Here is a 15,887-nt window from a genome sequence, read left to right on the forward strand (position 1 = left end):
CGTGAGTCCTTCAGAACCTGCTGGAGAACCAAACTACAGCGTGAATCGAAACCAAGGGCAGCTAATACCCTGTGCTAACCTCAGCTGCTATTAAAGAAATGAAAGCTAACAATGCTCGTATCTCTGCGGCTCTTAGCCCGCCGGCACGAATCCCCCCCGGCTACTTCATTACAGCAACTACAGCTACGGCGTTAGAGTATTAATAGCGAGTTATAACTGTGACAGAAACACGGCTAAAGAGCGCAGCTACAATGTTACTCTTTGTGGCATCTAAACTTCCGGTTTCGGGAGTGTTCTTTCAAAGTAAAAGTGGAAAAACGGGTGTCAAACCTCAAAGAGAATCAGAATCAGAATACTTTATTAAACCTTGAGGAAATTGTGTGGTTATAGTTGCTCGAAGAAGGAAGAACAGTAACTGTCTAAACTAAATTAAATAATTGAATATATTATAAAGTTATAAAATAGAACAACTCCCAGTATATAACACAAATTAAATATATATGCTTGAAATTGTACTGTAAACTGTGTTGTTCACACTGCACAGGTTGTGCAGATATTAAGGATGTGCAGCTACTGCAGTGTGTACTGAGGATTAGATCGAAGAGCCCACTTCTAGGCCTTTTCAGAGTGTGATTACAGCTGTGAATTACAGATAAGCTATTAAGAAGTCATTAATTACTTTCTTCTTATAATAATTATTATTGTGACTAGTATTATAAAATAAAAAAATGAAATTCCTGGAAAATAACACTATAACTCTATCTAGACACATTATATAACTTATTACATTAAGGTTATTTCTCGTAAGAGACTTTTTCTACCTCAGGCTCGTCATCAACTGTTCTCTAAAAGGAGTGCTTATTAAATAAGAAACACAATTCAACAAATAATGTACACTTTTGTTCTGTCTGGACAGCTATTTAAAGGGGAGTGATATAAGAGATATCACTGAGATGTTTTTCACACCTGAAGCTCTGGTCGCGTCTACCGTGTTCAGTGTGTACGCACCGTTACAGTTTCAGCTTTTTTTTTTTTATTTCTTTTAATGGTGGTTTTGGTTAATGTTTAACACAGTGAAAAATCTTTCCTTGAAATGTTTCTTTAATATAAGTTATTATGCTATGATGTTAACAGTGTTGGGGAGTAACGGAATACATGTACCACCGTTACGTATTTAAAATACAAAATATGAGTAACTGTATTTACAGTTACCGTTTAAAATGGTGGTATTTAGAATACAGTTACTTTGTTGAAATAAATGGATTACACAGCGGTATTTTCCTGTTTCATATTGTGGCGGGTCAGGACTGTTTGGGTTTTGTTTGACAGCTACGCGCGCTCTCTGCGACTGTGTGTTTCCTGGGTGAGAGAGCTCTTTTTGTTGTTGTTGTTGTTGTTGTGCTAAGCTATGCCGAGCAGTTTGGTTTCTGTTGGAAAATAAACGGCTGTGATTTAATATGAATGCAATAGGCAGAGTGTTACAGGCATAGCGCTAAAGAATGTAGCCTCATGAGCAGTGTAGTCCGCGCTGCAGGGAGAATGAACTACCATACCCGTTATGTGTCTGTGAGCGATGGAGGGAGAAAAAGGAGAAAAGTACGAGTTGTCATCGAGCAGAAACGGGAGCTGGAAGCATGTAAATATAATAATAACCACTGCAGCCAAAAGCCCAGTTGTAAGCACGCTATTAAGACTCGACTGTACACTGTGTTTGTGTTTTCCCCCGAAACAATAAGTTCGTTGGAGCAGTCTTTCAACGCCTCTCTCTGTCTCTCGTCTCTCTCGCAATCAAAGTTGACCCAGACAACAAAGAAAAGCTATTTTTCTGCTACGAGCCCAACACGAACCCGAAGTATTAGCCAGAGGTCCTTTACTACGGTTCGGAGCCGCGGACCTTCAGTAATAGTAATAAATCACACAGCAATAGTACATTCATGTAGTTGTAAAAAGCACGATAATATGTTAAGTAATCTAAAGTATTCAGAATACGTTACTGTCATTGAGTAACGTAACGGAATACGTTACAAAATACATTTTGGGGCATGTATTCTGTAATCTGTAGTGGAATACATTTTAAAAGTAACCTTCCCAACACTGGATGTTAATAGCCTCGCCCATCTGATGTCACATGCACAAGGAGCAGAAAATATTATAATGAATATTTAAACTATTAAACTGGTTGCTAAGAGAAAAAATTAAAAATAAAATTGGGGAAAACTGTGTTAAACTGCCTTCACATTGAAACACTTACTAACGCTGTTGTTTTTAAGTATTTAAAGACCCTTAACTGCGATTGTTAACCACTTTAACCAGCACACATAAAAAAAAATCAGCATTCACGCACTTATATTTTTTAATTTACAGCTTGACACAATTTCTGATTTCACAGTAATATGAGAAAATTTTATCATATGGGTCATATGATTGTTGGATTTTTCTCTGTATCTATTATTATAGGATATACTGTACAATATAAAGCGCCTTGGGGCGACTGTTGTTGTGATTTGGCGCTATATAAATAAAATTGAATTGAACGTAGTTTTATTTTGAAAATAAAGCGGAAGTCTTACTCCAATAGTAACGCACTCTGCTGCAGGCTTGATCACAATTTGTGGGTCTGACCGCTAACGTTATCTTCTGCGCTGTGAAAGCATGACCTCAAAGGCTATCTGGTGGAATACGATCCACCATTACAGCTCCATGTTACCTGCCCGGTCCTGAGATGCTCCCTGCAGCTCCGCGGCGCGTAAAAATGGCCCAGCAACCACTTTAACGCAGTTTTTCCACAGCTCCTGCGGACAACCAACAGATGAGCTGCGGCTATGCTGTTACTATGGTAACATGGAATCGGCCTACGCGCAGGCTTCTCCCCGCCCACTCCGGAAATAGCAGTGCAGGTACCAGATGTGTTTAGATTGTAGGATTGTAGGAGCAAAAGTTAACGACATATTATATATCGTTCAAGACTTTATTTCCACGTAAACAGACCTGGAAATAAAGTCTGTCATGCAAAAATAGAGTTTGTACAATTATAGCAAACATAAAATTCAAGAGTCCGAACTTTTGTAATTTCTTTAAGTATCTTCAGCAGTAGTTCTCCAGGGTTCTTCTGAAGGACATTCAGAGCTCTTTCTTTGTCTCTGCCTTTGGTTCTGTTCTCTGTAATGATGATCTTTTCTGCTTCAATAACGTAGAGGCCCAGGCTCTGGTTAAGCCCATCCATGAAAACACTACTGAATTGGCAGTGTGTTTTCTTTATTTCTTAAGATCATCGGCTTCACTTACTGCACCTAACTGAGACACACTGCACACCATGCTGAGGTATGCCAAAGATTCAGCTAATAGCTCTTTAGGACTTTATTGGTGCAAAAATGCTATTTTATGTCTGTTGAACTGTGATATCTTTGGCATTTTTTTATAGATTCAGATAAAGAAATGGGCAAAGTATGTATTTTTCTGACAACCTGCTAGTAACAATGAACCTAAATGTTTTTTAAAATCTCCAATCTCCAGCAAATAACTTTGAAAGACCAACATCAACTACTGAGCACTGTAAAAAAAATGATAAGAAAGTCTGGCTTCTTGGGAATAAAATATAAAGAAACAACTGGTGGCTCAAGATTTTTGCACAATACTTGGTATAACACATGAAAAGAAGGTTGGATTTTATAGTCGGACAAAAGTTCTGTTGTTTGTTTGTTTTTTCATGCAAATGGTTAATCACCAGATAAAATTATTATTTTTATTTATTTGTTTATTTATTTTTATTTATTTATTAAAAACACTGCATTGCAACAACTCTCACAGTGAACACATACCTCCATCTTCCTTTTAGCTTCTTTTTCTTGTATATCTCATTATTTTGTTTGTTTTGTATTCCTGACATTATTTGCATTTTTCAGCTTTTCTTTTTAGTTAAAATATAGATATATAATTATATATATAGCACATCAAAAATATATAAGACAAAGCACATCAGCGTGTCCTGGAAACAAGGCCACCCGTGAAGGACAGCTCACATATCAATACACTAGAAATAGCCCAGTAGTTAATAGTTAATAGTTAATATTTTAGCACAACATTCTGGGGAGCTGGTACTCCTCCCCTCAGACATTTGACCTGCAGGGGGGCAAAACGCTGATGAGCTTTTGTGTGTTGATTTGTGCAGCAAATGTTTTTATTTATAGTATTAACATAGTGGAATAAAATGCAATGATGTTTTGTTTGTATTTTGTTTTGCTTTCAAACAAGTTGTGTGGGATTCAGAGCATCAGTGTGTTTTCTGTGATTAGCGTACACCTGTGTACACCTGTGAAGTGACTGTTTTCATGGTGTTTTTGACTATGTTGCAGAGGCTGACTAAAAACAAAAATGTCACACAATATCGATTTAAAATTATTACGCAGATAAGCAAAAATAAATTCCTCTGAATATGGAAACGATGCCTCACCACTGGCATGAAAAATGTCCTAATATGGGACATCCTCCTTCTCCTTTTTCATTCTGCTTCTCTGTGACTAAGGTCACAACTGTGCAGCCTGTGTGTGTGCGTGGGTGTGTTCTTGTGGTAATTCCTTTTACCACAAAGTATATTCAGCTCCAGCTCCAGAAATATGCTTTTTGTGCAGTCTTGCCTCTGTGCATCACCACAGGGTGTTTTAAGTCTAACAAAAAATCAAGATATGATTGAAGTTAATTTAATAGTTTTACTAAAATGATTGTATTAAGTATTGTGCTATTTTTACCCCCCACAGACACACACAAACACACACGTCATCTTTAGAGGCTCAAACAACTTTATTTTTTTAATCCTTGGATTAAAACCCTTTGCTAACAATGAGGGCCTGAAGTCTAGAACATGCTGTATTAATTGTCTTGAGATTAAAATATGCAACTTCCTCCCATTCTGCCTTTTACTGCAGCCACTTTCAGTTCCTGCTTATCTGCGTTAACCTCTAGTGTCATGATGATCCACAAATTTGTTATTAGGAAGTGTTGATTACATCTAAGAGCTCTGAAAGTGAGGAAGCACCTGTAAGAGCTGGTTGAACTCTTGAACCTAAGCTTTGTTCATTTTTTTCTGTTTTTATTTCTTAACCTTCATGTGCAAGTCTTCTGTCAAAATATTCCCAGTAATTTAATTCCAGCAGAATATTTGATGCACTGCTGCCCTCACATGCATTTTAGTTACTTTTAGTTAATTATTAGGCTGTTCAGGGGTTAAAGTTGGCAGTGCTGAATGCTGTTGATTATCTCAAAATACAGCTCCATCTCCCAGAAGAAAAGCCTTACAGCTGGTGGGCCTGCTCCACATGTTTTTGGAAAAGGTGCTTTGAAACCATCACGTGTGTTTACATGTGATTGATTCTGTTACAAAACTCCAACAGAGTGGAGACTGTAGTGGGGGCGTTAAATCTGAGATCTGCAATAAAGTTTCATTTTGAAGTCTGCCTCTTCAAGGAAGATCTCTATCTTTAGGAATTTTCAAAAAGATTTTCTGCCACAGTGCTGAACTTTCCTTTGTAATATACTCAAATGTCGATTTAGTCACTTTATTAGGTTGTGCAAAAGATGATTGTTCGGGTAAAAATACCTCTTAGACAGCTTGTTCATTCATCAAGACGCAGAACCGGAAACAGGGAAATGGCCAGACTACCACAAAGTGTGAGACGACGTTTATTTGAGTTTAGCTGCAGACGGAATTTGACAAATATGCTTGAATAGAAACAAATCTGGATATACCACATTTTCCTAAACACATATTTAGTAGTAACACAAGAATAAGCTTGCATAATGGAGACATTTAATTTTGAAGCACAGTGCGGTGCACATATATCATGCAGTTTTAATTTTGAAGCAACACTTTGCAGACTCATTCGCACATCACTTCACACCTTCAAGTAAAAAACAGAGTCAAAAAAACACACATTGGTTTGATCATGCAAGAAACAGCTTCTTGGACAAAACAGTATCTTAGCACTGATTACAACACAAACTATCAGTTTCTACAGAGTTTCTGTTACTTAAATGAAACCTTTTCATCAAAGAAACAAACACAACTTGTTTTTGAAACAGACGGCAGATTTCACCACTGCTTCTTCCTGTGTGAAAGATAATATCAGACTGAGACTTTTTTTCTTCACTACTGCGTAGAATAAGGTAACAATATTTACTGGACAGCCTCAGAATAATGTGCACAATATCACATCAACACTGGATTTTTAAATGTTTTTTATTCTTAATGAACAAACACACTAAAGCGTCATTAGAACATGTACAGCAACAATATTTTTGTGAATGCTTAAAGCACAAAACCTGTCAAACTAAAATTTCTATACCACTTTTATGGTTTTATTAAACACTTAAAGTGATTTACAGCACAAGTTAACATGAATATCTGTGGGAGAAAGCCAGTGTGTCCAGAGGAAACCCTGGCAGACAAGGCAAGCTCCACACAGGAAGGCCCCGACTTTCTTTCTCAGATCTCTCTTGCTATATGACAGTGCTAACCATGTTATCTGATTCTCTTTTTAACTTGAACACCTGCGTTCTTTTTCTCTGAATTCTCACTGCTTAGATTCAGTAATCAATATTCGTGCTGAAATAATACTTCAAAAGTTACACCATACATTACACCACGAGAGATCCAGGTGAGGCACTGAACTCACTATTTTATTTCAAATCTGGTAGCAACATTGTTACTAATGAACCAAGTTCATTTTGGGTATTGTTTGGAAATTCTAGTAATAGAATGGAATGAGTTAAACTGAGAAATACTGACCAGTTATTTAGAAAACAAAATCCTCCTGTTAACCAAAGGAAACAGCTGAACTGGCTGTGTGAAATGCTAACACCCAGACACATCTGCATATTACTATTTTTACTACCAGATTTCGTTCTACACAGATGTTTTCTCCTGTTTTCTATTTTATCTTAAGCCAAGCGATGCTGCTTTCTGCTACCTTTTCAATCTCAGCAAAAGAAAGAAAAAGACAATTCGCTCCCCCGATATCTGTTCCTGGAAATTCACACGACTTGCAAAAGCAGTTATGGAGTAAAAAAACGTGACATGTCTAGTTATTACTTTCTCTGAATTTGCTATTTAGGGCTGATGGTGTATATGTGGTTTGCATCAATGTACTTTCTGGATCTTTAGTACATTGCACTTTGAGGACATTTGACCAGTTGAAGATGCATTTTAAAAAATGACCACCACCTGAGCCTGTAAATAATCATCCATCAGGGCTTTTTTACATTGTGACTGAGGTGTTTCTGGATCTTAAGCTGCCTACACTGCCAGCAGAGCCCTTCCTGTAAGCCATCTGGAGCCTCTTGCTGATGAGGCCGTGTCTGTAAAGAGCTGAGAGCAGCTGGTTACGGAACTTCTGCCCAACAAAGGCGTACAGCACCGGATTCACTGCACAGTGCATGAAGGCCAGAATTTCGGTGACACTCAGCATGGCAATCACTGTGTAATGAGTTTCACATGTAGTCAGTTCCAGAGATCCTCCCTGTATGAGTGTGTCAATCAGTACAGTGACATTATAAGGCAGCCAGCACAGAATGAATGCCAGCACAATGGCCAAGATGACACGCATAGCTTTGTGCTTTTGTTGGTTGCGTGTGTGAAACAAAGTCACCACAGTCCAGCCATAGCAGACAGCCATGACCACCAGAGGCAGGAAGAAGCCCAGTGTATGCCGCAGAACGCGTAGAGTCACTCGCCAGCGATCGCTGCTTTCACCAGTAACGTTTTCAAAGCAAATGGACACTCCAAATTCAGTATCTATGCTCTCCCTCTTAATCACCACAGGTAAGGACAACATTACAGCCACCAGCCACACAATACTGCAAATAACTTTGACCAACAGGTGATGGGAGGACAGGACCCGCGTAGCTCTGACAATGGCAAAGTATCTGTCCACACTGATGCATGCCAGCAGGAATACGCCACTGTATGCAGATGCCTCCTGAAAGCCTGAGAGGAGTTTGCACAGGAAGTTTCCAAAGATCCAGCCAGCATTACATTTCACAGCCCAGAACGGCAGGGTAAGACAGAAGAGCAGGTCTGCAATCGCCAGGTGCATCAGGTAGATGTCAGTGCTGGTTTTACTTTTCTTCATATTGAAAACGACAAAGACAACAACACTGTTACCTACGATGGCGAAAACAAACACGATAATGTAGACTACGGTCATCCCCATGTTGTTAAATCCAGGCACTGTTTTATTGCAAGGAGAAGATTCTGAAATCATTTCTTCATCCTCGTCATAGCTGTAATTTAAATTGAGATTGCCCAAATTGGAGAAGACCTGCAGGCGGGCAAAACATAACAATGTGTTAATACTAGGATACAGGTAGAAATAGTACAGTGCAAAGTAGATGGTGCTTATTGCAACTATTTTAGTCGGTAGTACTAAGATGAAGACAAGTTAACAATAAAGCAGCAAGTTGCAGTCATCATTGTGTCATAATATTTACAAATAAAATTTGCAAGAAAACCATTTCTTAGTCTAGCACACATCCATAGTCCCCTTTTCTTTTGCTCACATTCACAACAAGTGCACCAATGTCAAAGATATCCACTGATTACCTCTGATCCTTTCACAGCTTGATTGGTGAGAACAAAACACTTCAAAACAAAAAGTATGAAAAGTTGTTGCTCCATCGTTTCTTTGTGATGTGCACAAGTTGAACACCTTGTCAGGAGTGTTGTTTTTGCTCAGAGATGTGGTTAAAGTCCTTGTGAAATGGTTGTGCAGAGCTGTGTTGCTGGTGCTTTATTAGCAAATTGTTCAGCTCAAGGGAAGTGGGCAAACCCACACACACTATCTGCCTGTGGCGATCTACATGAATAAGATGACAACAGGTTGTCTTCTAAACCATTTTGACAGATCTCTCAGGTAAATGTCAGACAGGAAACATTATACCAGTGAGGCACTTTATGTAAAAGTCACTTTGTCTAATTTGATCCTTTGGCAGAAAATGTAGATAATTTAAACTATAAACTGTTTTTTTTATTTCTTCTTATTTATTTATTTATTTATAATTTGCACGTGCAAAATACATTGTCTACATTAATACAGTCACCAGAGCCCCATCAGATAAGGAGCTCAGTTTCCATTTTAGTGCTGCCTTTCACTCCATGTTGCATTTAACCATCGAAGTTCAAAATTGTTCATTTGGGGGTTTTTCCCACAAAATGGAAACTTATCATTGCCTCTGTTTTATTGTGTAACGTGTTTTTATCAGAGAAAATGCCTTGTTTGGAATTCCTTGTTAGAAGTTTCAAGCAAGGGCAAAAAAAAACCCCCTCTAAACTTAGTATTTCCTGTTTGATGCTTAGTTACCGTGTGCATGTCTGCGGCCTTGGGAATCGTCTTATTTTGCACATCTTTCACCTTTACTTCACTAGAAATTTAAGTTTTCTTCTTTCTTCTTTTCCCACACATTGGTACATGAGTATACATGTAATACTGTGAATAAGCAAAAGCTGTGTAAATGTAGAACTTCTGCAATATTGCTTTATATAGATTTGCCAATTTACTAAGAATTCAGGGGGATGTCAAATGACACACAAGTTTTGCATTTGCGTGGTTGAATTTATTGAATTTTCACGTAATATGCAATCCAACCCCAGAAATAAAACCTTTAACCCCAGACTTCCTGTCTTCACTTTTAGTATCCAATATGGGCAACAAAAAACAAGTTGAGCGCCTGATATAGTCCAATGAGAGTCTGTGAAGTTTTCAAATGTTTTACATCCAGAAACTCCTCCATAGATTCTGGAGCTTTGTTCATCTTCATCATCATCATCATCTAAAACTTAACATTTGGAGTATGTTTGGAGTATGTTTTTGATAAGTTGTCATTATACAGTATTTTTGAACTTGTGCGCTTTTTAAAATCTTGACATTTTCATCAGTAGGGGGCAGCACTTATCTGTGTTCAGAGAATAGATCATGTGCTTTCAAACTCTTAGGATAGATAGTTTATTTATCCCCAAGTCGAAATTCAAACATCCGGCTGCTCCATCTATGCACAAACATCTCTCCAGTCATAACCATAAATAAATAAACGAAAAAAATAATGTTTAAAAGGACTTAAATCTGACATTGTCCATTATAGATTTCAGTTTGTTCAGTGGCTTTTTTCACCAGCTTGCCCAGTTGCTTAGTGTTTTTGACCATTAAGCTGGGCCCCAACACACAGCAGCATTAAAACAGAGCACTGGCCACCACAGTATGATCAAATGCATATTCAGTATCTCATCACACACCAAAAAACCTCAGCAGCTGCAAGAAGACGAGGTGGCACTGCCCCTTCTTGTAAAGAGAATCAGTACTCTTGGGCCTCTTGTCTTTCAATAGGACCCTCAGATATTTATAAGAGTACACCACCTCAGTGTCCTGCCCATGTATGGAGACTGATGATTGGAATGGCCTAGATCTTCTAAAAGCCATCACTATCTCCTTGGTTTTAGCTGTATTGAGGTGGAGGCAGCTCCTACTGCATCAGTCCCTGAAGGTTTCTACAAAGTTCCCTGTTTTAAGAAAATGTGATTCTGTTCCTTTTTTGACCTTTGAATGGAACATCAAGCTGATCCACAGATACATGACTAATGAGAGACCTCTAGCCACTCAGGAGTATCACTGTTAAACAATGCTTTTGTGGTTCTTACACAAAGTGACCACATGAAACGAAAGTCGAATGAGAGTTTGAATAATAGCACTGTTATCTAGGAGGCCCATCCCACCACAGATGTTCCTCGAGTGTTCTGACATCACCACCATAGAGCTCATTCACTTGTGAATCCTCGTGACCCTTGACCACCCTTCTACCTACTCAGCACATACTAAATCTAAACGCTTCCCATAATAACCCTGCTGTGTCAATTTAAAGACTTTCTCCACCTGTAGGACCACATGCTGGTCTAATCAGCAGATTCTAGCCTGAAACACTGACCACAAAACCCAACAGATGCCCAGAGAAGATAGTTAAACAATTTTGCATTTACAGTGGTTAAAACTGTAAAACCTTTCAGTACATCCTTTGGCAATAGGGATATATTTTTCTGCCGTGCTCTATAGAACTTCATCTGCAAGAACTTGACATGACAACGTAGAAAACAAGGCCTCTCTTAGTTACATCAAACACTTCCAGGCATATAAACACTGAGACTGAACACAGAGAGGAGGTACAACACCAGGTGGACTGGTGTCAGAATAACAACCTGCCTGTAAATGTTCAGAAGACTAAAGAGATGGCTGTTAACTTCAGGAAGAGCTTAATGGCCCACACTCCACTGCACATCAACAGTCTGCTGTTGAGATGGTCCACAGTGTGAAGTTCCTGGGTGTGCACATATCAGATGACTCCTCCTGAAACCTGAACACCACCATCACGAAGAAAGCCCAACAACGTCTCTACTTTCTTAGGAAACTGAAGAAGGCAAGTCTTCCTCCTCCCATCCTCCCATCATTTTACCATGGAACCACTGAGAACATCTTCTCCTGCTACATCACCTTCTGGTACAGGAAATGCATTTTTGCTGAAATGAAGTTTCTGCAGCAGATAGTGAGGACAGCAGAGAGGATCATTGGAGGCCCTCTCCCATCCATCTCCCAACTCTACGACAGACACATCATCCGACGTTTGAACAGCTTAGTGAAGGACACTTTCCACCCCTCACACGCACTGTTCTCCCTCCTTCCATCTGGCAGACGGTTTTGCAGGATCAGAACCGTAATGGCCAGACACTGCAAAAGCTTCTTCCCCCAAGCAGTCAGAGCTCTCAACTAACTACCACCGAAGGACTGATATACACAAAGACTTTCACAAACACCTTACAATACTCACCAAAAGACTTAAAAACAACAAAAACTTCCACAAACCCACTACAGACTGGACCTGGGAACAATATGCTTATTTGCACTCGGTCACATAGTTACAGAACACACATCTAAATTATACTATATTTGCACATTTTCCATCTTGCACATGTCTTGTCTACAATATCCTGACCATAACTTGAACCTAGTATTCAATACCTACTGCACAATCCACTTCGTAGTGTCTTTGTCGTGTCTTTTTTGTATAGTTAGTATTGTATAGTTATTATTATAGTATTGTATAGTTAGTAATTGTACCTATTTATCTCCTAATTTTACCCAAATTTAGCAAGTTATTATTTATTTTTAATTCCTAGATTTAGATCTCTTTCAGATTATATTCTTATAAATGCACCAGGGGGGCATTTCGCTATATATATATATATATATATAAAAATTAAAAAAAACACCCAGCACGCCCCTGCGGGCGGTTTATCCTTCAAGCTCGGGTCCTCTACCAGAGGCCTGGGAGCTTGAGGGTCCTGCGCAGTATCTTAGCTGTTCCCAGGACTGCGCTCTTCTGGACAGAGATCTCCGATGTTGTTCCCGGGATCTGCTGGAGCCACTCGCCTATCTATATATATATATATATATATATATGTATATATATATATATATATATATATATATATATATATATATATATATATATATATATATATATATATATATATATATATAGCTGGACTGAAAGACAGCACAGAGGCACTAATCATGGCAGCACAAGAACAAGCTCTGAGCACAAGATCCATAGCACCTAGTGCTCCATAATCGGAGCACTAGGTGCGGTGACTCCCAAGCTAGGCGAGTGGCTCCAGCAGATCCCGGGAACAACATCGGAAATCTCTGTCCAGAAGAGCGCAATCCTGGGAACAGCTAAGATACTGCGCAGGACCCTCAAGCTCCCAGGCCTCTGGTAGAGGACCCGAGCTTGTAGGATAAACCGCCCGCAGGGGCGTGCTGGGTGTTTTTTTTTTTTTTATATATATATATATACACACATACACACACACAGAGCCTCAGTTCAGAAACAGTGACTATGCTGATGATCACCAGTAAGTTTTCTTTATGAGAAAACACCATCTCCGAGAAACTTATACAACGCTCACACAAAACATGTTTTTTGGTACATGAGGATAAAAGTAATGAAGGCTCATAAAATGTCTGTGTAGGTTCTCAGTCATCCACAGCATGGTAGTGTAAGGAGCTTGGAAAAAATGTGACTGGAGTTTAAGTTTTGTAAAGACACTACACCTCTCATCAAGAGGCTTCTTCAGTTCTACAACCAGAAGTTGGAGAATCACAGGTATTTAGACCCTAATGGGTGTTGACCTACCCTTAATCATGCGCCTTGTCACATAAGCCAATGCTTGGGGAACGTTCGGGTCATTATCGCCACAGATCTGGGGTGAAACCACTGTGAGATTTTGCCTCATCCTATCAGGTCACCTGACGTAAGGTGTGAATGGCAGACAAATATACAATGGTATTTCCACTAATCCACTAACACTAATACTCCACCTCCACTGCACCAGTTGCTACTACAATTAAAACCCTGCAACACAAGAACTCACAAACTTGGCGCAAATACAAACATAGACAGACGAGGAGAGCATCACAGGGAGATGGACTATGTAGCAAGTTATTTTTCTTAAGAGCCAGGGTTTTGTGTGTTATCAGATTAAACAAAACTTGAAACCTCAGTCAGATAAAAGCGTTGACTGAGGCTGTTGTGACTATGTGAATGAGGCACTCACAGAAAGGGAGAGTTTCTACACGTCATTTGACTCTTCTTCCACACATAAGCTAAGTCGGTCACAACTGCAGTCGTTTCATCTTTGCTTTTTGCACATGATGTGGTTCTGTTGGCTTCATCAGGTGGAAATTTCCAGCTTGCACCTCCAAAACCATGACTATGGTTCTCAGCCAGAAAAGGGTAAATGGCCCACCTTGGGGTCTTGTTCTAAAGCTGGTACGAGTGCAGCATGAGACTGACAGACAGATTGGTGCAGACTGACTGACTGGGCAACTGGGATGTATTGATCTGTTGTGGGAGAGAGAGAGCTGAGCATAAAAATGGAGCTGTCAATTTAACCACCTGTGAGATTATGAATTTAGACTGATATGAGCTCTGAGTAGTGACTGAAAGAATCTGAAGGTTGGCTCTACTCTCCCTTAGAGTGAGGTCATTTGAAAGGGACTCAGAGTAGAACCGCTGCTTCTGCACATCAAAAGGAGCCAGTTGACCTGGTTTGGGTATTTGTTCCTGTACTATATTGGCACATTTGCACATATCCTTCTTGCACATGTCTTGTCTATAATAGCCTGACCATAACTTTTGACTTCGATGCCTCCTGGACGCCTCCTAGATGAGGTTTTTAAGGAATGTCTTATCGGATGGAGGCAAGCCCAGGGCTCGCAGGAGAGATTATATCTCTCAGCTGGTTTGGGAATGACGTGGATGGGCTGGAAGAGGTGGCTGGGGTGAAGGAAGTCTGGGCGTCTCTGCTCAGACACTGCCCCTATGAGCTGGTCCAAGATAAGAAGTAAAAAATGTGTGTATGTATGAATGTATGATGAGAGGAATTCGTGTTGACGGATTTTTCCTGAAATTTCTTTCTTTTTTATATGTTAAGATATTCCAGGGATTTTGAATGTACAGTTAAACTTGTTTGCACTGACTGAACAAAAGTCTTTCATTTCTTTACTTTAAACCATTAAAATCACTGTTTTCTTTTGGAGTAACCAAACCTGTCAACCAATTTGCATTTTTCCCAGGACGGGCCCACACAAGTAAACATGTTGGAGGCTGCCAACAGGAAAACACACCTCAAATACAAACAAATAAGTATGTCTGGATGAGTTTATCCCTTTACCGTTACATTTCTTACAAGTTACTAACTCTGTTTCTAGATGTGTTTGAAAAGGGGTCATTTGTCACCATAATTGTATTTAAAGATACTGAAGACCAGATTGATGTTATTTGCTTACCATACTTGATCTCTGAGGGGCTCTAACCTGATAGCTGTGACATTAGGGAGCTGTCACAAAACACCCTTCTGTTCAGGATCCATACAAGGGCATACGGAGACCTTTGCTATTTTAATACCTCAATCTAGGATACGTCACAAAAGAGAAATCCAGCACACAAAGCGGCCTGTGTGCCTAATGAGCTGTCAGTTTGTAATAAGACCATCCATACAGAACTCCTGTTTACACATCCTGCTCTGTTTGCTTATGTTTTTGTGTGCGTGATGGTTGGAGATTAGCTTGTGACCACACTGCCGAAAGGTTGTGTCTATTTAAACTCGGGTTAAGCTGGATTTTAAAACAGTAGCACGAGTACACTCCCCCTCATCGGTAAAACCTTTGTTGTGACAGTGACGGCTCACTTTTTGGTTCCTACTGACTACCACGTGTGATACGGCAGTGTCCTGTAAATCCAGTCAACAACAAAATTCATGCTTCTTTCTTCCAGGTCTGCACATTGATGTACAGCTAAAGTGTGTCGTAGTTACATTTTACATTTTTCATTACATTTACATGTGGAAGTATTTAAAATGTGACACAGTGATGCCTGTGCAAAACTTCAGCCCTCGCCTTATTTTTCAAAGTGAAACGTTGGAAGACAGTCCAGCAGGGTGCAGACCAATTGCACAAAGTGGCTGAGCTTTGTCTTGTTTTCCTCTGTAGCGATATGGCCCTCCCTTATATAACCAGTTTCATGGTTATGTAAGTTGTTTTCATGTGGGGATGTACAGTAGACATTTTTCAAACTTCAAAGGAATAAAGTTAGGTCAGATGTAAAGCTTCAATTTGAAAAACATATTGGAAGCAGATATTTGAGTGATACAAAAATTGCTCTAATATTTGTTCTCTCTGAAAGACAACAGATGTTGTCTTTTAATGAGGGCCAGGCCAAGTAAGTATTATGTTCTAGCCATGATGACTTTAAATAGTGTCGGACGTCAAACAAGTTTATACAGGAAGATGGTA

General features: G+C 39.4%; 1 protein-coding gene across 2 annotated transcripts; it reads right to left on the minus strand.

Moving 5' to 3' along the window:
- Positions 1 to 7,250: 7,250 nt before the first annotated feature.
- On the minus strand, positions 7,251 to 8,668 carry cxcr2 (chemokine (C-X-C motif) receptor 2). 2 transcript variants are annotated; one of them, XM_085374723.1, is made up of 2 exons: positions 8,609 to 8,668; positions 7,251 to 8,312 (listed from the first exon to the last, which is right to left on the minus strand). In XM_085374723.1, the coding sequence occupies exons 1-2, from the start codon at positions 8,666 to 8,668 to the stop codon at positions 7,251 to 7,253; spliced, it is 1,122 nt and encodes a 373-aa protein (XP_085230849.1). The 2 variants fall into 2 exon arrangements, with proteins under 2 accessions (XP_085230849.1, XP_085230848.1); XM_085374722.1 differs by having other exon boundaries at positions 8,594 to 8,668.
- Between the last annotated feature and the right edge of the window lie 7,219 nt (positions 8,669 to 15,887).

Source organism: Diplotaxodon limnothrissa, linkage group LG16 (genome assembly GCF_057381915.1).
Source record: "Diplotaxodon limnothrissa isolate DT_005_m linkage group LG16, D_limnothrissa_male_GT1.1, whole genome shotgun sequence".
Classification (NCBI taxonomy): Eukaryota; Metazoa; Chordata; class Actinopteri; order Cichliformes; family Cichlidae; genus Diplotaxodon; species Diplotaxodon limnothrissa.

Bases quoted from the DNA above. Each gene is read 5' to 3' on its own strand.
- cxcr2 (XM_085374722.1), bottom strand. From the start codon at position 8,668: ATGGAGCAACAACTTTTCATACTTTTTGTTTTGAAGTGTTTTGTTCTC. The intron at 8,313-8,593 runs GTAATCAGTGGA...GCCCGCCTGCAG, and splicing joins AAGCTGTGAAAGGATCAGAG to GTCTTCTCCAATTTGGGCAA.